Source organism: Rhamphochromis longiceps, linkage group LG18 (genome assembly GCF_057381845.1).
Source record: "Rhamphochromis longiceps isolate RC_006_pf linkage group LG18, R_longiceps_female_GT1.1, whole genome shotgun sequence".
Classification (NCBI taxonomy): domain Eukaryota; kingdom Metazoa; phylum Chordata; class Actinopteri; order Cichliformes; family Cichlidae; genus Rhamphochromis; species Rhamphochromis longiceps.
In genome coordinates this window covers 4,552,739-4,575,376 of record NC_140574.1, presented here as the reverse complement: position 1 = coordinate 4,575,376, position 22,638 = coordinate 4,552,739, and the positions used below count along the sequence as shown (strand labels likewise).

General features: G+C 40.5%; 4 protein-coding genes across 6 annotated transcripts; 1 reads left to right on the top strand and 3 right to left on the bottom strand.

Annotated features, from left to right (window-relative positions):
* Positions 1-2,063: 2,063 nt before the first annotated feature.
* On the bottom strand, positions 2,064-16,348 carry LOC146647506 (uncharacterized). Of its 2 annotated transcripts, XM_085389611.1 has the most exons (4): positions 16,250-16,266; positions 5,421-5,506; positions 3,946-4,207; positions 2,064-3,243 (listed from the first exon to the last, which is right to left on the bottom strand). In XM_085389611.1, exons 3-4 carry the CDS (start codon positions 4,193-4,195, stop codon positions 2,315-2,317), a joined length of 1,179 nt encoding a protein of 392 aa, XP_085245737.1. In that variant the 5' UTR covers positions 4,196-4,207; positions 5,421-5,506; positions 16,250-16,266; the 3' UTR covers positions 2,064-2,314. The 2 variants fall into 2 exon arrangements, with proteins under 2 accessions (XP_085245737.1, XP_085245738.1); XM_085389612.1 differs by lacking the exon at positions 5,421-5,506 and having other exon boundaries at positions 16,250-16,348.
* On the bottom strand, positions 5,952-17,206 carry LOC146647505 (zinc finger MYM-type protein 1-like). Its single transcript, XM_085389979.1, has 6 exons — positions 16,896-17,206; positions 16,250-16,351; positions 14,609-14,700; positions 13,646-13,812; positions 7,174-8,451; positions 5,952-7,141 (listed from the first exon to the last, which is right to left on the bottom strand). Exons 2-6 carry the CDS (start codon positions 16,347-16,349, stop codon positions 5,968-5,970), a joined length of 2,811 nt encoding a protein of 936 aa, XP_085246105.1. The 5' UTR covers positions 16,350-16,351; positions 16,896-17,206; the 3' UTR covers positions 5,952-5,967.
* On the top strand, positions 13,325-15,383 carry LOC146647507 (uncharacterized). The gene has a single exon (XM_085389585.1). It carries the CDS (start codon positions 13,727-13,729, stop codon positions 15,287-15,289), a length of 1,563 nt encoding a protein of 520 aa, XP_085245711.1. The 5' UTR covers positions 13,325-13,726; the 3' UTR covers positions 15,290-15,383.
* Positions 17,207-18,690: 1,484 nt separating the features above from the next.
* On the bottom strand, positions 18,691-20,970 carry LOC146647504 (tripartite motif-containing protein 16-like). 2 transcript variants are annotated; one of them, XM_085389547.1, is made up of 2 exons: positions 20,369-20,970; positions 18,691-20,209 (listed from the first exon to the last, which is right to left on the bottom strand). In XM_085389547.1, the coding sequence occupies exons 1-2, from the start codon at positions 20,663-20,665 to the stop codon at positions 18,989-18,991; spliced, it is 1,518 nt and encodes a 505-aa protein (XP_085245673.1). In that variant the 5' UTR covers positions 20,666-20,970; the 3' UTR covers positions 18,691-18,988. The 2 variants fall into 2 exon arrangements, with proteins under 2 accessions (XP_085245673.1, XP_085245672.1); XM_085389546.1 differs by having other exon boundaries at positions 18,691-20,970.
* Between the last annotated feature and the right edge of the window lie 1,668 nt (positions 20,971-22,638).

Below are 22,638 nucleotides of genomic sequence, written 5' to 3'. Positions count from 1 at the left end.
AAATTATCTCTAACACATCACCAAACCAAAGTCTTCCTGCTAAGAGTACATCAAAGGTGAAAAGCGAGCCTAGAATGTCATCATTTCTGCTCTCCTCTTTCTTCTTCTTCTACTTCTGGACCGCACACATCTGTCGCTGCCCTACTCAGGTCGATCTAATGAAAATCAGCCAGAAATAATAATCAGAAATCCAAATGTAGAATTTATAGTTCTCCATTGATGCAATTTGGTTATTAAATTTAAGAAGCAGTCTGTAATGCTCACCCCAGCATAGTTGAAGCAGATCATCAAAGCATGCTGAACACTTTCTACCATTCCACATGTGCATTTTCTATCCAGGTACTCAACAGCACCAAACCATAATTGTGAATCCATGGCTTTGATCTGGTGAAAATCACCCTACCCCTACTGTTCATCTTTACACACAACAGATGGTGTTTCTGTATCTTAATATATGACTGAATGAAAAGTAATGACAACCGTTATTTTCAATCTTCCATTGCTTCTACCTGTTGTTTCTCTGTATTATTGTCGGATCTTTACCTTCGAATAAAGTGCCTTCAATATAAACTGCCTCGAGGTAACTTGTTGTAATTTGGTGTTTTATTAAGAAAATTGAACTATTGTGGCAGAAAAGTTGGATGCAAACCAAGACTAAAAGTCCTCAGGCAGGAGTCATAGCTGGGCTTTAGCATCTGGGTCACCCACTTTACCCAGGGAGCTAAACCAGCATCTCCAACAGGTGATTTGTTTGTCTGGCAGTTTCAGGCTGGGAAAGCTTGTTAAACTTTAACAAAACATTATTTGGCACCAACGTGAATGATTTGGGTCATGTTTATCACGTCTGAGTCAGGGAGCAAAGGTCACCTCCTTTATGCAGGATTTCACCTTATGCCAACAGGGGAAAAAAATCACGAGTTCTTAAACAAGCTGTAGGTCATGTTACTACACACATTTCAATATGTAAGCATTTCATCATGTTTTAGAGTCTCAGAGTTATTTCAGCCTCATCTTCACATATTTTCACAAATATTCACATTATCTCCGAGATCCAGTTGTGAAATTTTTCCCCTCAGTGTAACCGATTGCAACACAACAAATGACTGACCAGTGATTAGTGTTTTACAGTGATTACGACAGAAAGCCTGTTTCTGCCACTGCTGCCAAGCATTTGCTCTTTTCAGCTTGTTCAATTGTGGAGGTTTTTACATTCTTTACCTTACAATATAAAGCACCTTGAGGCAACTGTTGTTTTTTTGGCACTATATAAATATAAATGAATTGAACTGGTAGCAACTTTATGAATGAGAAAATGAAAACAAGTGTCAGTCAGCTGGTTCATGTCCAGCAGGTGGGGAGGAATCAGTGAGTCTGTTACTCCAGTTACTTACTCAGAGGTAAAGTTAAAGAAAACGAGTTTCCTTCATCGCACTAAACCTGCCCACTAAACATGACCCTGAATGAACCCATATGTAAAGGACTGTAGGTTTTAAGCAGGCTCAGGTAATGGCAACACAATAGATGAGGAAAGTGGGGGAACTCTGACGACATCTAGTGGACATCTTGAAGATGACGGGTCTGAACAGAGAGCAATGCAGGTCTGTGGAGAAGATTGCAGCACACTGTGAAATATGAACTATGAATAATATCTACATCTGTAATGATGTAATCAAAATAGGCTCCATGTAGTTTAAGTTCTGTTACTGTACTTATGAAGCAAACTGCACACACAGAGTTGGCAAACATTGAGTTTACTTGCATTTAGGCAAAATGATATAAACACTTATCATGAGCCAATATAGCACATTTAACTGCTTTTATTTAGCAGGGATTACACAATACACAAAATTAGTCACAAACATTTTTAATCAAATCTTGCAACATGTTGCTAAGAATAACCAGGACAACCAGGTCAAAGCCATACTGAAGTATAACCTTCATTAACATAAATCACAAAGAAAAAATATTTAAATAAAAATTGTATACTTGTCTTGAACTTTTTTTAAATCTTTAGTCCTGTGTATCAAAACTTATTTATTGGCTGATAAAAAGGAATCACATCATGGTTGTTACAAGGAACAAGTGATGAAAAACTCATTTTCATGTTTGTTTTCTTCTATACTGAAGAAGAAATACAAGTTTCTGTGGTAAATATTAAAAGAGCATCCATGTTCAATAAATATTTGTGTCACCTTTAAAGACCAATAAAAAAAATATCAAACTTAGAGAAACATAAAGTCAGGGCTGGAACAAACAACATAGAGTGCCCTTCACTGCTGTGGACAGGAAATGTACCGTGACTTGGAGCATGAGGTCATTTTCTACCTCGGGTGCTGCAGTGATTTGGTTTGTCACTCAGGTGGATCCTTAGATGAAAATTCAGTCCTGATTTCCAACTGAATCTTTCCCCACAGGAGCTATAAATATATGGTTTCTCACCTGTGTGGATCCTTCTGTGACTTTTCATAGTCGACAAGTCTCTAAACTCTTTCCTACAGACGTTGCAAGAATACGCTTTCTCACCGGTGTGGATTCTCAAATGAGTTTCTAGTCCTGATTTCTTACCAAATCTTTTCCCACAGGTGCTACAGAAATACGGCTTCTCGCCTGTGTGGATTCTCACGTGACTTTCAAATCCGGATTTCTTATTAAATCTTTTCCCACAGGTGATGCAAAAATATGGCTTCTCGCCTGTGTGGATCCTTACGTGAGTTTCCAATCCTGATTTCCAAATGAATCTTTTCCCACAGGTGCTACAAGAATGTGGCTTCTCACTTGTGTGAACTCTCATGTGTCTCGTCAGGTTGGATTTACACTGAAAAGTTTTTCCACAAGTGTCACAGCTTACAGATTTTTTACTTGTATCAGTTTCACTCCGAGACTTATCTGTTCGGTTTTTGTGACGTCTCCTTTTCTTCAGCTCCGCATTTCTAGTTGATCCCGAGTCCACATGCTGGTTTTCTTCCTGTTCCTCAAGCTCTGGTTCAGGAAAGTTAAGAGCAAGGAGCTGGTCATCGTTTGGTTCTGATTCACTGAGGTCACTTTCCTCAAAACTAGAAGTCACCATAAAACTATTGATCTCCTGCTTCAGTACAATCTCCTCCAGCTCCTGACTGGTGCAGAGTTCCTCCTGTTCCTCTTTAATCTGTGGAGGATCTGGGTCCTCCTGGTCCAGACTTGAGTTCCTCTCCTGCTGATTGGCGACAAACTCCTCCTCCTTACAGGCAGTTTGCTGGTGGAGGTCTAAACGAACAATAAAAAAAATGTAATTATAGAAAAACACTTCTGAGAAGATAAAGTTTTAGTTAAAGTCTGTAATGAGGGCATGTTGCTCACATTTGCAGGTGAAATTAAAAGTGTGTAAAAATGAAGTTATTTGTGCACTCTGATGCAAATGAGAACTTGAGTTCTGACATTTTTCAGCAACATTAAGAGTAAAAAAAACCTTTAACACAAAAAAGAACTCACTTATTACTGACTGACTGATGATCTATTTTGGAGTTGATCTCAAAACTGATCTACATCTTGATATTTTTCAAAATAATCTTCACTATTGGGGGTGGCTGTAGCTCAGGCGGTAGAGCAGATCATCTACTGATCGGTTCGATTCCCGGCTTCACCTAGTCTGCATTTCAAATATCCTTGGGCAAGATACTAACTCCAAGTTGCCTCAAGTTGCTCTTTGATCTGTGGAATGTGTGTCTGAATGTTGGTAGAAAGCACTAAGAAAAATGTGCTTGTGCGAATGGGAGTGAGTGGGTGAATGCACAAGTTTTGTAAAGCGCTTTGAGTGCTCAAGATTGAGTAGAAAAGCGCTATATAAGAACCAGTCCATTTAAAACTCCCTGTCATGTTTTCACGAATACACATTAAATAGATCTGACTGATACAAACTGTAGGTTTAATATTAATGTTAACACTTCAGAAAAGCGATTACAGTTTTACCGCTGGTCTGTAAATCTTTCTCAGGTTTCCAGATGTTATGCAGCTGTCTGAGCCGCTCTTCCCCGCTCCAGACGACGATGCCTTCATCCTCGTGTTTCACTACAAGCTGTTCTCCCTCTTGACTGATGCAGAGTTCCTCCTGTTCCTCTTTGATCTGTGGGGGATCTGTGTCCTCCTGGTCCAGATTGAAGTTCCTCTCCTGCTTCCAGACCTGCTGGCCAGCCAGATCTTCCTCCTCCTTACACTTCATGTTGATGTGGGACTTGAGGAACAAAGTAAAAAGAAAAAGATTAGACAGGTAAAGGTGCAGCCTCAGTCAGCAGGGCTGTACACTGTGAGCATGTTGCTCACATATGTGAGAGAGGTTTGTACAAATGTTTCAGAAGCACCATGTGACTCCCTCTCTTTGTTGGAAAGTCTTATTAATTCACTTTATAACTATTACTTTGAAGATAAATTTCTACCATCACAAAAATATTATGACCTCTTTAAAAACAAACAACGGCAACTACATGACTTAAATTCCATGTTTAGATGAAGGTAATGGTCAATGCCTTTTGACAGGGGAAAAACCTCCACACAGAAGAATCTTACTTGGCTGAATCATAAATTATTCACCATGATTAAAACTGCAGATGAGCAATAATCTGCATTTTATTTTAGCCAAAGAGGAATGTTTCTGTTTGTCTGTGATCTGACTTTTTCTGCTGGGTCCAAATTTCATTTTATCCTGTGTAAGTTTGTTTCTCTTCCTGTTAACTAGCAAAGTCAAAATCACCTTGATTCATTTAACTTTAATTCAATTATAAATGTAATCATTTTATTGAACAATTAATTTCATTTCAATGAAAAACAATTACTTAAAAGAAAGAGATTAAGTTGGAGAGAGACATGTGGCCATCTTTTAGTGAGTTAGACCCTGATTAAGGGGTATTTTTAAAAGTAAAGCCCATCTCTCAAAGTCCCTGCCGGCCTGCCTCCACCTCGGGAAGTCTGTGGGTGCAGACGGAGGTGAGGAGCACCACAGGCGGCAGAGAACTGTCTGTAGCCCCGGAGTGAGGCGTCGTGAACCGAAGCAGACAGCGAACTGTGGCACAGTGCAGAAAACCGAAGCTTTCCCTCCCTGTTTGGTTTTGATGTGTCTCATGAAAGTCTATTGTTAAAAGTTTACCTTTAAAAAAAACGGACGCACTTGTTTGATTAGCTGCTCTCTGATTTTAGCCTGTTAGCTTACAGACTGAGCTCAGATCGTTCCTGTGTTAGTTCATTGAGAACATCACAGTTTTACATACCTGCTACGCAGGGACGTGCAGAGAGGTTTAAATGGGCGGGTGCTCAAAGTTAAAAAAGGGGCAGATAGAACAGGCTGAATAACGACAACTCACATTCATGATGAATCTAATATGGAATTGCATCGTTCTATATGACTGTCATCAGGTGTGGACAATGCAAAGCAAATGTGGCCTTTGTTTTACCTGATGGCGTACAATGTTGCTGTTGAGGGATTACTGCTGTTCCTGCTGCTGATAGTGCTGGAGGGCAGGGCTGTGTTGTTTTGAGACTGTACATATTAAAAAAGCCATAGGTAGCTGATTAAACAAGTGCTTTGAGATAAAAAATAAAATGTAAAAAGATTGGTGACAGCGCTTGGAACCATAAGGCAACAGATTTAAAAAACTGGGAAATAAACTGAAACCAGGATATTAGTAGTACAAAAGACAGGGGTCATGGTAGTGTGAGAATGTATTAAAAAAAATCTATACATACAGTGTTGGTGTCCTGTTAGCACCTTTTAAACATCACAGCATCAACTTTACATGGGAGGGATTAGATTGTAGAACTGTAAAATCTTCTTTCTTTCTTTCTTTCTTTCTTTCTTTCAAATATTAAAATACAACAGTAAAAAAATAAACCAATAGGAGGATGAATCAAACATTGTGTTAATCAGAAAACAAAAACAACACAGGGTATGTTTTGGAAAGAGCAGGAAGGAATAAGATGCTCTTCATGTCCTGTCCCAAATTATAACAATAACTTTCTGTTTGCCATGTCCCGAAAAATGTCAATGACCTCACTGTGGCTGACTGGAACATCCTTTTCAACTGCCAATAAAAGAAGGTCTGACAACCTCTCCTCTGAGCAAAGGTTACGAAGTTTGTTTTTAACTAGTTTTAGTTTTGAGAAAGAACGCTCAACAGTTGCTGTGGACACTGGGAGTGTTCCATATGTCTTCAGCAGCTCAGTCATGTTGGGGAAGATCAGGTGTGCATTGTTTTCTTTGACCACTGAAAGAATGGATGCCACACTGACTGGTGGGGGGCACGAGTATGAAGCATGAAAGACCTTAAGTTCTGTCTGTAATTTGTCTTCCTCCTCAATGTCATAGAACTGGCAGAGTTTCTTCACAGCTTGGTGTGCCTCTGTTGAGATTATTTTCCAGTTCTCTGGGACTGTCAGGGTATGTAAGGCATTCAAGATTTCCCATGTGGAATTATCTCCTCCTTTAAAGCGTCTCAGAAGCTCCTGTGTCATTGTGTCAACAAAAACATAGAACACTTTAACACGGTAGTATTCTTGGGGAGTTGTGAAAGCATGGTCATCAGCAGTAGCTGTTGTGGCAGCAAACTTAAACTTTGCTGGCAATTTCCTCCTCCGAGCTTGTCCAGGGACCTCAGATGGGGGGTCCAGGCCCACTGATGCAGCCTTCTCTCTAGCCTGTTCATAAATTTTCTCAAACTCTTCCTCTGTTCTGATGTGGTCCAGGCTCTGCAAAACACCATCAACAATCTTGTATGCTGCAGCCAGGTCAATATCTGTCTTCTGCAATGCATCAGATGCAGTAGCAGTCACTTGGAAGATGGGACAGGTGATCTCCAGACACAGGATGAATTCAAAATTGATGCTTTTGAGAAGGATCTTTGCATCACCTGCTGAAGAGTCTGGAGGATCTTGCTGTAGTATTTCCTCCAGAAACTGCATGACAGCTGGGAGGATCTTCCTCATTGTCTTGAGGGCAGCTTCTCTGCAGGCCCACCTAGTGTCTGACAGCTTCTGCAGCTCCAGTGGGCGCTGCTCGGGGTACAACTTCTCCTGCATTTTAATAAATGCAGAGTGTCGTTTAGATGAATTTGCCACAAAAGTGTAAAGCTTTTCGATTAGGTTGAAAAAGCTGACAAAACACATGTTTGACTTTGCGCTCTCTACTAAAACCAGATTAAGGCAGTGTGCCTGACAGTGGACATATAAGGCCTTTGGATTTTTTTTTGTATTCTTGACTGAAGTCCTTTAAAGCGCCCGCTCATGTTTGCAGCCCCATCATAACCTTGAACCCGGATGTTGTCAATCTTCAGATTATTTTCTTTCAGTAGAGCGATTAGTAGCTTTTCAAGAGCATCTCCAGTTGTTGACTCCACATTACACACCTGAAGGAAGCGCTCCTTGATTTCCATGTTGTGCACATATCTGACAACAAAGGAAACCTGCTCTGTGTGCGACACATCTGTGGTTTCATCCATCATGACACAAAAGGTTTCACATTCTTGAATTTCTGCTTGGATGACACGTCTTACTGATGTGGCCAAAGCTTTAATTATGTCGTTCTGACTTCTGTTTGAGAGGAGCAAGACGAGAGGTCTTTTTCCAGGTCCCTGTCGCTCTTTTATGGCATCAATGTGTAATTTAATTACACTGTCATACTTGCTGAACAACTCAACTAACTCCAAGAAATTTCCTCGATTTTGGCTTGACAAGGTCTCATCATCTCCCCTGAAAGGCATACCCTGTCTTGCCAAGTAAAGAGTGATGTCTATGAAACGAGACAAAATTTCTCTGTTTCTCTCTCTTTCTTTATCTTTTGCAGCTTGTGACACTTGGTCAGCTACTTCAAAAGCTGCCTCCAAGGTTTTTTTTTTAAATGAGTTCCACCTCACCATACCACACATGTGAGACTCTGATGCACTGTGCTCTTTAATCCTTTCTAAAGCCCTTCTCCACCGACTGAACCCTTCCGTTTTCCAGGTTTTGCGACTTGTGTACTTTTCATCATTTAAGAAAAGACGGCAGCTGAAACAAAACATGGCATCAGCACTTGGAGAATACTCTAGCCATGGATTTTTCTCATACCACTTCTTTTGAAATGATCGTCCCTCTTCATTCTTTGGATATGATGACAGTACTGGTTGGCAGGGTCCAATATTATCACACATTTGAATAAAGGCCTCATCATACTGTATGTGGAATTGTAGGACATGGGCAGGATCAGTTGGGTGTGCAAGTCCAAGTAGGTTTGAGAATGTCCTCTCTATGGCTTCACTAGCTTCACTCTCCTCCTCTCTGGCCTCTGACTCACTCTCTGACTTTCTCACTCCAGGCTCTTTCTCCTGGCTTGTCCTTTCCTCTACATTATCTCTAGGCTCTGCCTGTGACTCAGTCTTTGCCTCACTTCCTCCTTCCATCTCCTCATCTGAACTATCACCCTCCACTTGCTGTTTATCTGAGAACAACAATCTATTATTTAATTATCTACACTTAACAACTTTTGCACCTAGTCCGTGATAAAGTAATGATAGAAAATGTTATAGAACCAAAACATTGCAACTGCTTTAATTACTGTTTTTATCTGTTACAGGAAAAATGTTTCTATGTTTCTTTACCTTCTTTTAAATGTGCAAGCATGCCCTTTTGTCTATGGTTAGATTAGTTTAGAATTATCTTTTTAGACTTTCTCAGCAAAGACATACTGTTTTGGGACATATTGTTTTAGATTGTTTTATCTCTCACAGCCTTCTCCCAGCTCTCTGCTGACGAGACTAGCGCCACATATGGAGTTGTTTATTTTATTTGTTTTGTATTTTCTTATCCTGTTCTCACTGTCTTTCCTATAAAAATTACCAAGCCACTGTGCATGGTGTGAGTTGTTCTTAGCAGCTCACCCGTGTACACGTTTGATAAAGAAAGTAACTTTGTCTCATTGTGTCTTTATTTCTCCTGGGTTTTTTACAGAGTTTTCCCCCAACATTTCTTGGTCCTTCGGAGCCGGAGCGCCTCCATCGTGTCCCATCTCCGTGACCAGTCCACGTTGCTCGCCTGTCGACAGCTCACATACTAGGTGTGTGATAAAAGACCAAGAGCGTTAAATTCGAGTCTTGGCCAACGTTCTTAGAAAGCGACCCACGGTGGTGGGGCCCGATCGAGGTGGACCAGACCCGGCGACACTGACCAGGTAGATACAGACACACTGACACAATCTTGCGTAAAAGCGCATTTTGAATTCAGGGAATTTAAAATAGCGGAAGTAGCTCGTCGACTGGTAGTTTTGGAAGCTCGTCGACTGGTAGCGTAGCTCGTCGACTGGTAGCTCTGGGAGCTCGTCGACTGGTAGCTTTGGAGCTCTGGGTAGCTCCCCCAGCTGGGTCTAGACTGGGTCTAGGGAGTAAGTAGCTCTGGGAGCTCCCCTTATCATAAGGGTTCCGGTCGCGCGCGCGTCGAAGCTGTGAATGTGAATGTGTGTGTGTGTATTGTTTTAATTAACGGAGCAAGCTGAATTTTCACGGTCCAATAAGAGACTGAGCCGCTCCTACTGTGTTTTTCTTTCACTGCTGTTCGCTGAAGTGCTGGTGGCTTGGGAGAACGGTCGAGTTCCGCCTCGTAAAGTTCACACCGCTTTTGGAAATAGTCCGAAAGTAGAAGGGCGTGTGAACAACCACTCTCATTCCTCATACCAGCGAAGGTGGATAGCAGCTGTATTGCCAGTGTATAAATAAATAAATAAAAATAAGTAAATACATAAATAAGATACGCAAGTGAAATTAAAACTCACTCCTGCTGACGAGCAGTGGTGAGAAAAGAAAAGTCCAGACGCCGGACAAAAACAGTGTCTGTAAACTGAGAGATTTAAGAAAACAAAATATAAACAGTCAGAAGAACAGAACTCAACTGCCAGTTTAGTAAAACCAGAAGACGAGACACTGTGCAGTTCCCACAATCCTTTTAGTAAACCATCACTCATTCCTGCAGCCGCATCTGCAGCACCACCCATATCAGGAAGAACATAATAATCCCTTATTAAGTGAAAACTAGAGATCAAAGTAGTTTGAAGTAGTTTAAAAGGGTTGAAAACAGACCCCACTGAGTAGATATAAATATAAAAAGTACGAAATAAAGATGAACAAAGGGAAAATTACAGTAGAAATTATCTTTAGAGTATTTGAAATTAATAATAGCAAGGATAACAACCTGTAAAGTGATATTAACAATGAAACACAGTTGGCATGATGACCATGCCCAGCATGTATAAAATGAATATAAAGCAAATAATTCACACGAAAATATTTTAATAAAATAAATAAGGTATATTAAGGCTGTGTCATTGTTCAGCCAAGGACAGTGTGCGAAAAAGTAACTGTCTCCACCCTGGGAAAAGGATGATTCTGCAGGTCATCTGAAGCCCTTGATGGATACAAAATAAAATATAAATAATACATTATAATAGAACTGCCTGGTCCGCCATGCAACAGCGAGAACAAATGTGACCGCAGATTGGATGAATTCTAAATTATCTGTTTGCTGAATAAGATGATCCTAACTAACAAATTGGCTCAGTAGTAGTATAGTGGTACACACTGATAAAATATTATAATATGCTATTGCTGTCATATAAGACAAAGAGGATAATATTAACAATGACATAATATTAATATGAAGAGGCACCTTAGTCGGTTATGATGTGAGGTGAATAATTGTTAAGCAGTAGTCTGCATCAAGCTTAAGGTTTGCTGAAACTCAGTGTAATGACATGTGAGATGAAGACAATACGGAGAATAACTAAACTAATGAAGTGCATAGAGGCACTTGACCAGCTTGAAACCTATCATCCTAGAATGACACATTGCTGAGATAGAGCACACCTATAATAACAACCAATAAGCAAAACCCTGTAGACAACAGCTAAAACTACAGGATTGAGAAGCTGAATTAAATATGTAGACACTGCTGATGAGCATGTTCCACATTTTCTTTTCTTTTTATTTATTTGTTTCTTTTAGAGCAGAAGCTGCTGTAACACACCCAAAGAAAGACTCTAGGTCTGACCAACCGTCTCAGTCGTGGGCAAAAAGATGTCAGTCAATAAAATTCTAAAAGATAATTTATTGACAAAAAATATATCAAGAGATAAAAGATAAAACAGTCCAGTGTCCCACTTAAGAATTGTATAAAAACACACAGTCCCAAGGCCAGAGCCAGCTATGCCACACAGCCAAGTTGCACTCCACATGTTGCCTTTAACAGGGTTAGAAGTCGTCCTTGGAGACCCACCACCCTGCAAGCATATAGTCAGTGGTCACTCAAGCCTCTGCAACTCTGCTGCCTTTAGGCTGTGGCATATAATAGGCCCTGGACTGCACAGAGAGACAAAACGACACACTTAATATAAAATTCATAGCGCAAAACCAATCCATCCCAATCATATCTGATTTCATCACATTACATACCTGCACAGAGAGACAAAACGACACAGCAGTGTCTGTAGTGTGGGCTATAAGTAGACCAGTGTATCAGTGCAATCAAGTACACCTGCCTCTAATTAGTCCAACCTCATTCCAGCCATTGGCTCACCAAAAATGTGACACACACAAAACCACTCCCAACCCAGTGCAACTTCACACAATAATATGGAGCTGAATTAACACAGGCACATTAGTCTACCATGTTACAAGCTGCATGCTATTACAAGCCAACATATGCAGACTTCTGCCTTGTTCGGGTGGCAGCATTTTTCTTTTTTCTTTTGTGTCCTGACACGTTTATGTTTTTTGTTTTTGTTTGATTATTTTGTTGGTTTTGGAAACGAATTTAAACGAACTTGTGACAATACTTGAGAATCACAGTGACACATAGTGATTAGGCATATGATTGAAAAATGCCTAGGTTTAGAGCTGTGAGCTATGAGCTGTGAGCAATGCAAAGTTAAATATATATATATATGTATAAATGGGAAACAACCCTAACTTGAAAGTTTGAAATGTGTGAGATCCATGAATTGTTTGAAAAACTAGAAATTATTTAAAACTGCCTTAAGTGAAAATGTAGTGTTGCATCTATTCTCCCAAACCAAGACGAACAAAAAAGAAGAAGCTTTCTGTAACTTCAAAATAAGGCTGACTGTTGACAATAGACTAAAACACTAATCCACAGGTGGCTATCAGGAACAGAGAGGCGAGCAAAGTCACAAACACTAAGGCTGCAGACAGCCACGCAGAAACAGCAGATAACATAGAGACAACGCCTGCTAGAACCGTGGAGAGGAAGGTCACTTCCCACGAGATTGTAGGAGTAGAGGACAAATTAGTTGTAAAGTCAGCTTCAGGCCACACAACTGTACAACAATTAACTGCCCTTTTAGAACTAGTACACACAGCAAGTGGCCGCAGGTGCTTTATTAAATGCATATATGACCCGTTGTGTCCAGTAAATTTGCTAGGTAGAGACGCTCTGACAAAACTTAAGATAGCAGTCATGCCATTCTTTTCTGGTATTACACCTGAGTGCCAGAAACCGACCGAGTATCACAACATTCTGAGATTTAAACAAACTCCAGGCCCAGATCCACCTTATGATCAGCAAGTGTGGAAGCTAGGAGAACAGCATTTGACCTTACAGCACAGGCCGAAATTGTGTAGGTTACGCAGTAACCACAGATAGTAAAATAATAGAAGCAAAACCACTTTCTTCTTCATGTCCTGCACAGAGCGCTGAGCTGATAGCTGTGATACGCGAAAGCTAAATACACAAAGACAAACTAATAAACATACATACAGACAGCCAGTATGTTTTCTCTGCTGTGCATCATTTTGCAAAAAATTTGGCATAACAGAGGAATGATTACACCAACTGACAAACCAGCATGCCAACCTCTTACAACGCCTACTGACTCTTTCATTACTACAGGCAACAATTTTGCTGACAGAGCAGCAAAATAGGCGGCACAACAGGCAAACATCACATTGATGGCAGTAAACACACATCAGATTCCACTGGATGTGTTGAAAAATGAACAAAAAGCAGCAAGCACAGCAGAGCAGGCAAAATGGCTAAAACACGGTGCAGTTCTGACAAACGATTTAATGATGTGTTATGGCAAGCCAGTGTTGCCAAAATCGCTCCACGAGATGGCGGCATTAGTGACTCATGGCTGTACGCATTTGTCAACGGGGGGACTGACCAGTATTGTCAACTCTCATTTCTACACTGTAAATTCTACACTGTAAATTTTGAAACCTCAGCAAAACAATTTGTCAGAACGTGCATGACGTGTCAAAAATATAATGCTCAGGGAAACCTGAGACCACACAATCCATATGGACTTTATTTAGCTAAATGAATGCCAAGGGTAAAAATACACCCTAGTGGTTATAGATGTATTCTCAAAGTGGCCAGAAATCTACCCAGTGAAAAAGGCAGATACAATTTCAGTAGCAAAATGTATGTCTAAGTTGTAGGAAAATAAAGAGATGATTGTAAATGACGAAGAATGTAATGATGTCTATCAAGTGTCTTGCAGATCACAGCCCGGTGACTGGGTTCTGATCAAAGTGCTCCAAAGGAAAAACTGGAGCTTGCAAAATAGCGGAACGACCATCTTGCATCCATCAGAGCCAGTAAGTGAAGCCATCTAAACACAGCTGACGGCAGGCTTGCCCACTTGTTGTGATCTCGCCCGGTGGAGGGGTCAGCTTTCCTGGCCGGGGGGTCTACTCGCGACAGGAGGGTGTGTTCCGTCGTCATGAGGTGGTGGCTCTTATCAACTGCAGCGGCCCTGACCATGGCCGGGCTCCTCACCTTTGCTTCCATGAGGGACAACAAGTCACGCTATATGGAGAAAAGGCAGACACTGTATGACAAAGGAAAGTACACCAAGTTTCCCCATGGCTACGCCACTAACTTCTGGTGGCAGTTTATGAACACTACAGCTCATTTGAATAACAAAACTGACTGCTATGCATGTACCCATATGCCCCTATCCTCACAGACGTCTGGCCTGTGGCCGTACAGCATACCTGAAGATCGCAGTTGGTGCCTGTTGGGCCTGGCAACACATCCAGGCTACGGTACTCTTTGGTCCAAAGCCAACTACAGCATCCCAGCAAAAGCAACCTGGAGGTCATCATCACTCACAAATGTGAACTGTTCCGGACAGACCTACCTACTGACCTGGCCCCAAGTCTCAGACCCACTGCCTGATGTAATTCTACTGAACAAACTGAACGCATCACAACTGCCAGTATGTGTGATGAACAATGGATCGCGGGCAGTGGGGGAGCTGCCTACTCACCTATGTAAGTCCATATACACTTTCTGCCCACCAAGGAACGAGAGGAAGTGTATGACCTGTTCAATCAACGCCACCTGTGCCAGTAACACGACGCTGATGGGCCTAAACTGTCGCTCCGACTACAGCTACCGAATGCCACTACAAACAAAGACTCAGTACCAGACAGGATGTGCACGGACGGCACCCAGCAGCAGAGGAACCAGAGTTTTGGCTGACTGGTACTTCCTATGTGGCAACAAGGCTTATCTGTCACTCCCTGAAGGTTGGGGAGGTCTGTGCGCCCTGGTGGAATTATCAGATCACGTTTTCTTCATGCAAAGTGTTGCACATCACCCAAGCAGCCGGCAGAGACGTGAAGTGGACATCGCCTCCCCCAATTCTTTCGGCATTACAGTGGACACTGGAGTGCCGGGAGAGTTTCGCATCTGGGGAGGAGGAGTGAAATTCTTACAGAGCTTGATCCCCGGCATTGGAGTTGCCGAGGTGCGGGATCATGTGGAAATCAACCGATATGCTCTGCTACGACACATCAACTTGACTAAGACCCTGGGAACTGCCTTAGCAGGAGAACAGCAGGGCATCAGAACGATGATGCTGCAGAACAGACTGACACTAGACCTACTAACAGCATCACAAGGAGGAGTTTGCAAGCTGATCGGGGAAACATGTTGCACTTTTATCCCTGATGGATACGAAACTGGAGGAGACATTTATGAAGCTTTGCAGAATTTGACCGCTCTGCAAAAATATGTCACTGAACACACACCTGGAGCAGCTACAGCACAAAGCTGGCTGGACTGGCTGTTCAGCGGTTCATGGCTGGCTGCTGTAGCAAAGCCATTTTTCCTTCTAGGTCTCATCATGATAGCACTGCTCATATTAGTGTTGTGTGTGTTGCCATGCCTAAGAGTAATGATTTCACAGATGATAACAACTACAATGACTGCTTATGTTGCCGTGCCTGAAGAAGAACAACATCCCGTTGCAATTCTGTTAGAGGAGAACTTGTACTAGCTGCTAATAAATGACGTGGTGATTAAAAATGACTTGTCAAGTGATCATGCACTGATTAAAACATTAGTAGGTTATGCAAGTTTTCATGCTTTTATTTTTTGAAGTTCTCATCCTTTTATTTTTTGAAGTTTTCATTTTATAATATAAGGTTTTCATCCTTGTATTTTTTGAAGTTTTCATTTTACATATTAGGTTTTCATCATTTTTAAATATAAAGTTTTCATTTTACTTTTCACCCTTTTATTTTTTGTAAGTTTTCATTTTAAAATATAAGGTTTTTATCCTTTATTTTTTGTAGTTTTAGTTTTATTATTTTTTCTTGTTTATTCCACTTGTTATTTCATTTACTATGTTTTTCTTTGTATTATTTTCTTTTGTTTTATTCTTTAGACCAAATGACTTCCATTTCTGCTATGCTGACATTTTGAAAATTAAAAAATTGCTTAAGATACTTAATAAATAACCTTCACAGACAATTGTTGTATACATTTAAAATAAGTTAAAACAGGAGGGAATGTTACAGGAAAAATGTTTCTATGTTTCTTTACCTTCTTTTAAATGTGCAAGCATGCCCTTTTGTCTATGGTTAGATTAGTTTAGAATTATCTTTTTAGACTTTCTCAGCAAAGACATACTGTTTTGGGACATATTGTTTTAGATTGTTTTATCTCTCACAGCTTTCTCCCAGCTCTCTGCTGACGAGACTAGCGCCACATATGGAGTTGTTTATTTTATTTTGTATTTTCTTATCCTGTTCTCACTGTCTTTCCTATAAAAATTACCAAGCCACTGTGCATGGTGTGAGTTGTTCTTAGCAGCTCACCCGTGTACACGTTTGATAAAGAAAGTAACTTTGTCTCATTGTGTCTTTATTTCTCCTGGGTTTTTTACAGAGTTTTCCCCCAACATTATCCTTGAATACCTCTACAATGCAACAACTGGTACATGTGTTATTGTTACCTGTGCTCTTTTTAATCCAGCTGGTGAGGGATCCACTGCCTTTAGCAGCCTCACACAGCTCCTTTTGTAGCTGTTTCTTCCTCCTCTCCTTACGAGGCATTTCTGGAATATTTGTTATATTATTAGTAATAATTTTTAAAAATCTATACACATAAAACACACACATGCTGTGCTTATTAAATGTTCAAACTGTAGCGATACAATAATTTTACTACTCTAAAATCAGCATTTTATCTCATTTGAAATATAAACCTAATATCATCTGTTACTTAATATATTTTCTTCAAAAACAAGTGTGTGTGTGTGTGTGGGGGGGGGGGGGGGTGAATATCATAAATATAATAATCCATAATTATGTGGATATCCATATTACATCGTTTTTAGTGAAATAAAAACCCTCCAGAAAAGAAGGGAAAAGTCCTGTAACTTACTTTAAAACAAAACATGTTCCCTAAGACTGTGGACAGAGCTACAGACCCCCTTGTAACACCCTTACCCAGTTAGCTAGCAGTTAATGACCACCACTACTTATGCAGTTAATAAAAGGACATGTAATGTTTGTCGCGCTGTTGCACAAACAGCACGCTCATTTATTTCAATTTATTTGTTGCTATAGACTATAATGTGAGCTGTACACCCTACTTACTGTTTTGTTGCAGTCAGCACCTTCCAATTAATTTGCCTCCTCCAGCTCCGCACCACCTAGCTTGCAGAAAATGCGCGTGCACTTTGCGAGCTCGTACCTGGCTCTTAACGAGCGCGCTCTGTTCTCAAGGGCAACCATTGGTTAATGGTAGTCATGTGACTGATGCAAGCCAGATCCTTTTATTTAGCAAAATTGAGATTAATAGTTACATTTTATTGTTGAGGGGCAAAGGCAGGACTCCATACGCAGATACACATTAAAAAAAAAAAAAAAACAACACAAGAAAGGGGCACTTGAGGCATCCTGGAGGAAAGGGGTGCAGAGGGGGGAGGGGGCCTCCCCCCTCTGCACGTCCCTGCTGCTGCGTGACTTCATCTCGGGTCTCCGGCTGATATACAGCAGTCTGAGCCAGTGGCGGATCTCATCATCCTGGACGACTGTTTTTAATGTTTTTAACCACGGAGATTTCTTCTGCATCATCAGTCTCTCATTGTTAAACTCTCCCAGAAACTGAAGACAGTTGTGCCATTTCCGCGCTTCTTGTTCTTCTATTGAGTAGACGGCAGACTACACATGTCCAAGGGTAATACTGTCCTCCTCAGGCCATTGGCATCAAGTCAAAGCCTTAAAGTCTGGTACTTTGCGCATGGTCATTTTTTACGAACAGCAGAATCACAAGACAAAGCGTGCCAATGTTTATACTTTTCACTGTGACTGCCAAATAGATGAAAAAGTAGATGTTAAAAAACAACTTATAGTTTTGTCATTGGGCTGGTAGAAAGCTATGAGTTTCTGTCCCTTTGTCTGACCTTAGAGACTTATTTTAAAAGGAAACATTACAATCCTTTAAAGCAAGTATTTTCACCTCTGTTCCCCCCTCTGTACTTAGCTTTTTTGTTGTCATGTCAGTAATTGTCCAGTTGATGGCTCCCTTGGATCACAAGCCTGTCTCATGAGTCCAAGTGAATATATTCTTAATAAACAGCTTTGAAGAATTTGTGACCAACTTTGTTTAATTCGGAACATCATCATCATGAGTCAAACTCACTCTTGGATCTACAAAATATTTAACAAAAACAAACATCACTGAATCATAAGGTATTTGCTCCAACTCTTAGTCCAGAAACACATGAGTGAACTAGATCAGCTGCTCCTCCAGTTCAGCTGTGGATTTATATCATTATTTATATTTGTAAAGTGGATATGCAGTTTTTCAGTACTAATATAAGCATTTTATATCATTGCTTTATTGACAGATGTTTGGTGTTCAAGGTCAGGCATCAGTTTGAAAAAAACAAACAAACACACTGAGTTGAACTTGAACTTCCTACTGACAAAAACTAAAATTGGTGCAAAAATAACCAGAAACATATAAGAAGCATCCTGGAGGTGCTGCAGACAAGATAGGACCAATAACATGTCAACAGGAAATCCTTTTTACTAATTTGTTTATTTCTTTTTAGATTTTTACTCTCCATTTTAAGCCATGATGTTTGCTGATACTGTGTTCCTACTGTTTGTTCTCATTAATAGTTCTGTTTTTAACATTCTGTGCTGAAGCTGGAGGAAATGTTTCTACAGTGTCAGATGATACAGCTCCAAACTAAATAAGTGACTAACTAACGATGCTTTAATACACTTTACTATAAATTATGATATAGTGCACTTTCTTAAAATTTCTTATTGCTCTGTAATTAATTGTTTTCTTTATAAATGTACAAATGAGAATAAAATCTGTGTGATAAAGGAAGGTCTGTAGACTTCTCTGTTAAGATCAGTGAAGAGAAACAAGAAAAATATTCAGTAAACATTTAGAAGATAGAGAAGTTTATGTTGTCATGTGGAGAAATTTTTCAAATAAAAATATCCATAAGCATTGATAGTCTCCATGGCTGAACAGACACAGGAAAGAGCTCCACCTATAAAACGTAAAAACATCAAGACAACATGTTGAAGATGTCGAGGTACTGCCCATAATGTTTGACTGACATCTGATTTATGTGCAGCACATAAATACCACAATAATGATGGAGAGAAACTAAAAGGGAACTAAAATACAGATTTAAACTTACAACAATATGAAAGACTTCAGTCTATTTCACTTTAATCAACTCAGCAGTGTCTCCATCATAATAAAGCCTCAGTCCAGCATAGAGCGGCTGAGTGAATGTGGTCTGGACTCTGTGGAGGAGAGTCATGGTTTCAGAGACGCTGTAGAAGGACAAAATACCTGCTCTGTGATCCAGGTACACTCCTACTCTGGAGGAACGAGGACCTGAGACAGGAGTTTCAATGTTGTTGTACCAAAATATAAAACTGTTGTTGTTACAATTTAATGACCAAGATTTGTCATTCCATCCAAATCCACATTCATTACCATATCCTTCTCTGCTGATATTCTTGTATGCGACTGCTACATCAACTCCTCTCCCTCTCCACTCCACCTCCCAGTAACAACGTCCAGTCAGACTCTCTCTACTCAGGACCTGAGACCATCCAGTAAATCTGTCTGGATGATGAGAATAAGACTGTTGTTGTTCCATTAATGTTGCTTTTCTGTTCCCCTCTGATAATAACAGCCATGTGTTTGCTGTGTTTGGATCCAGTGTGATTTCACGTGAATATTTTAAGAATCCAGCTCTGGTCTTTGGCTCTGGTTGTGACAGTGAAACATCCACTTCAGTGACTGTCAGTGAGATGTTTGTCCGTTCCTCTCTCAGAATGTCCTGTAGTTTATCTCTGACCTCTGACACAGCTGCTGTCACATCCTCAAAGTAGCTCAGAGGACGGATATTGATGCTGGATGAGTCTGTAGACTCACTGAGTGCTGACAGTGAGGGGTAGTTGTGTAGAAACTGGATGTGATCCTCTGTGTGTGAGAGCTGCTTCAGCTCAGCATCTTTCCTCTTCAGCTCAGTGATCTCCTGCGCCAGCTTCTCCTGAAGCTCTTTGACTCGACTCACTTCAGTTTCCTGCTGGGATCTGATCTGCTGCTTCACATCAGAGCTTCTTTTCTGGATGAGATGGATCAGCTCAGTGAAGATCTTCTCACTGTGCTCCACTGTTTGATCAGCAGACTGATTGATGGCCTCCACCTCCTGTTGAAGCAGCTTCACATCTTTCTCTCTGTCCTGGATTCTCTGCTGGATGTTTTGTCGACTCACCTCCAGCTCTCTCTGCCTCTCAGTCCTTTCTGCTGCAGCTGAGACTGTGTCGTGGCCTTTATGTTCATCCACAGAGCAGAGATAACAGATACTCTGCTGATCAGTACGGCAGAACATCTTCATCACCTCATCATGACGAGAGCAGATGTTCTCCTGGAGCTTCTTGGAGGGCTCCACCAGCTTGTGTTTCTTTAATGAAACTGCAACAATATTATGAGTCTGAAGGTGTTTCTCACAGTAAGATGCCAGACAGACTAAACAGGACTTGAAGGCTTTCATTTTTCTTCCAGTGCAGACATCACAGGCCACATCTTCAGGTCCAGCATAGCAGTGATCAGCAGGAGCAGCTTGGAGTCCAGTCTTCTTCAGCTCCTCCACTAAAACTGCTAACATGGTGTTTTTCACCAGGACAGGCCTCGCTGTGAAAGTCTGTCTGCACTGAGGGCAGCTGTAGATTTTCTTCTTTTCCTCTTCATCCCAGAAGCTTTCAATACACTTCATGCAGTAGCTGTGTCCACAGGGAAGAGTCACCGGATTCTTCAGTAGATCCAAACAGATCGAACAAGAGAAGGTTTCTCGGTCCAGCTGAACACTTTTCTGCGCCATTTCACCCAACAGTGTCAGTGACTGTGTGAGTTTCACTTCCTCAGAACTGAAACTGCTCTGATCTAAACAACATAGGTTTCTGTAGCGAATGGGATCTGTCAGCTCTTATACGTCACCACATGTTGGTTGCACCCATCTTCAAACTGCAGATCAGAAGGGGAGGGAACAAGGGAACATGTGGACAGAGAGGAGGTGCTGAGTTAGAGAGCAGGAAGAGGGAGGGTTATCAGACACTAATTCAATCCTGGAACATGTGAGCCTGTGAGTTTTTCATTTAAAAATAGCACTGCTCAGCCTTTAAAGTTGTTAAATAACCTTAACATTTAAAAGACAATCTTTTCATGTAAATTAGTTTAAATTATCATTTTAGTCATTACAGGATATCAAATACTGCAGCTGAACTAAGAAATTGTTGTAGAAAAAAGCAATAAAAGGTCGTTCCCCCTCTGTCCCCTCCTGGTCACCTGTGCCTCAATTTTATGAGATGAGATGGATCAGCTCAGTGAAGATCTTCTCACTGTGCTCACTGTTTTATCAGCAGACTGATTTTATTCCACAACCTAGACATCCACATTACTCACACTCTCATAACACATACATATAGGGCCTTGGGATCGGCCATGTTATACGGTGTCCAGAGGACAGTCTTTGTATTCAACCTCACCTCTGGCGCTGGTGCCTATGGAGCGCCAGGACTGCCATAATGAATTAATTAAATACACCATTAAATAATGAATTAAATGTGGCAATAATTAATTAAAATTGGAATTAATTAATTAAATAAATAGTTATGACACATGTAATTAATTAATTATTGACACATTTAATTAATTATTTATGTATTTCACATTTTAATTAATTATTCCATCCATCCATCCATTCGCTTCCGCTTATCCTTTTCAGGGTCGCGGGGGGCGCTGGAGCCTATCCCAGCTGTCATAGGGCGAGAGGCGGGGTACACCCTGGACAGGTCGCCAGTCTGTCGCAGGGCCAACACACATTTAATTAATTAATTATTGACATATTTAATTAATTATTTAATGATATATTTATTTATTTCATTTTGGCAGTAATATGACTTCACTTTATAGAGTTATTTTTAGTCCAAGTTCACTCTAATGTGTAATAATATTTCATTTTCATTATTTTTTCATATTTATCATATGATGCTATATTTCTAAATGGCTGTGATCTATCCTATATTATGAAAATAACTACAAACATACAGGTTACAGTAACAGCATTTATTAGCATAACAAACTCTTACAAATGACAGTAAGTAATGACAGTTGTCATTCACTCCATACGACAATTGTATGTCAAAAGGCCTGGGATAATGCAGGCTGTCAACATGAAAGACAACTAAATCTTGCTTTGTCCTGGTCAACTCATAAGCATGGAAATGTTCTTGAAAGGCTACTGTACATAATGGCAAAATGAGAAGTACCAGTTTCTCATGTATTATCAGAACTGACTCAATCTGGTAAAACACAGGCATTTCAGACACTACTTTGCCACAAATAACCAAATGCGGGCGGTAAACAATACCATTCTGTTTAGCCCAGTTCACTTTCATAACTTGAACTCTATTGGGCAGTTGCATTGCTATTGCAATTCCAGAACCTCCTTTTACCATATCTAAAGACACCATTTTTCCTGGACCAATGTCTAACCGACTAAAGGTTGTTGAAGATTGCCAAATGTATGCCATATAATTCTGGTGTTTTTTTGGCCAGCGTTTTGGTGATATTTTTGAATGATTTGAGCAGTTTCTTGAAAAAATTGTGCTTACCTTCATAGCGCATGCACCAACTATGAAGTACAGGCCCTATTTTTTGGATGCAGCGAGGATAATGGATAAGAAAATGGTGCTTTGGTAAAAGTTTTTTCTGGGGATACAACATCTTGAACAGTTTGTGGTGTTCCACAATCAAATGTTTTAAATATACACACATACCTTGAGATAACATAGG

Bases quoted from the DNA above. Each gene is read 5' to 3' on its own strand.
- LOC146647506 (XM_085389612.1), bottom strand. From the start codon at position 4,195: ATGAAGTGTAAGGAGGAGGAAGATCTGGCTGGCCAGCAGGTCTGGAAG. The intron at 3,244-3,945 runs GTAAAACTGTAA...TTGTTCGTTTAG, and splicing joins GAAAGATTTACAGACCAGCG to ACCTCCACCAGCAAACTGCC.
- LOC146647507 (XM_085389585.1), top strand. From the start codon at position 13,727: ATGAGGTGGTGGCTCTTATCAACTGCAGCGGCCCTGACCATGGCCGGG.
- LOC146647505 (XM_085389979.1), bottom strand. From the start codon at position 16,349: ATGCCTCGTAAGGAGAGGAGGAAGAAACAGCTACAAAAGGAGCTGTGT. The intron at 14,701-16,249 runs GTAACAATAACA...CCTCCTCCCCAG, and splicing joins CTGGATTAAAAAGAGCACAG to ATGCGAAACTCTCCCGGCAC. The intron at 13,813-14,608 runs GTGATGTGCAAC...TTCTCCATATAG, and splicing joins CGTCTCTGCCGGCTGCTTGG to CGTGACTTGTTGTCCCTCAT.
- LOC146647504 (XM_085389546.1), bottom strand. From the start codon at position 20,665: ATGGCGCAGAAAAGTGTTCAGCTGGACCGAGAAACCTTCTCTTGTTCG.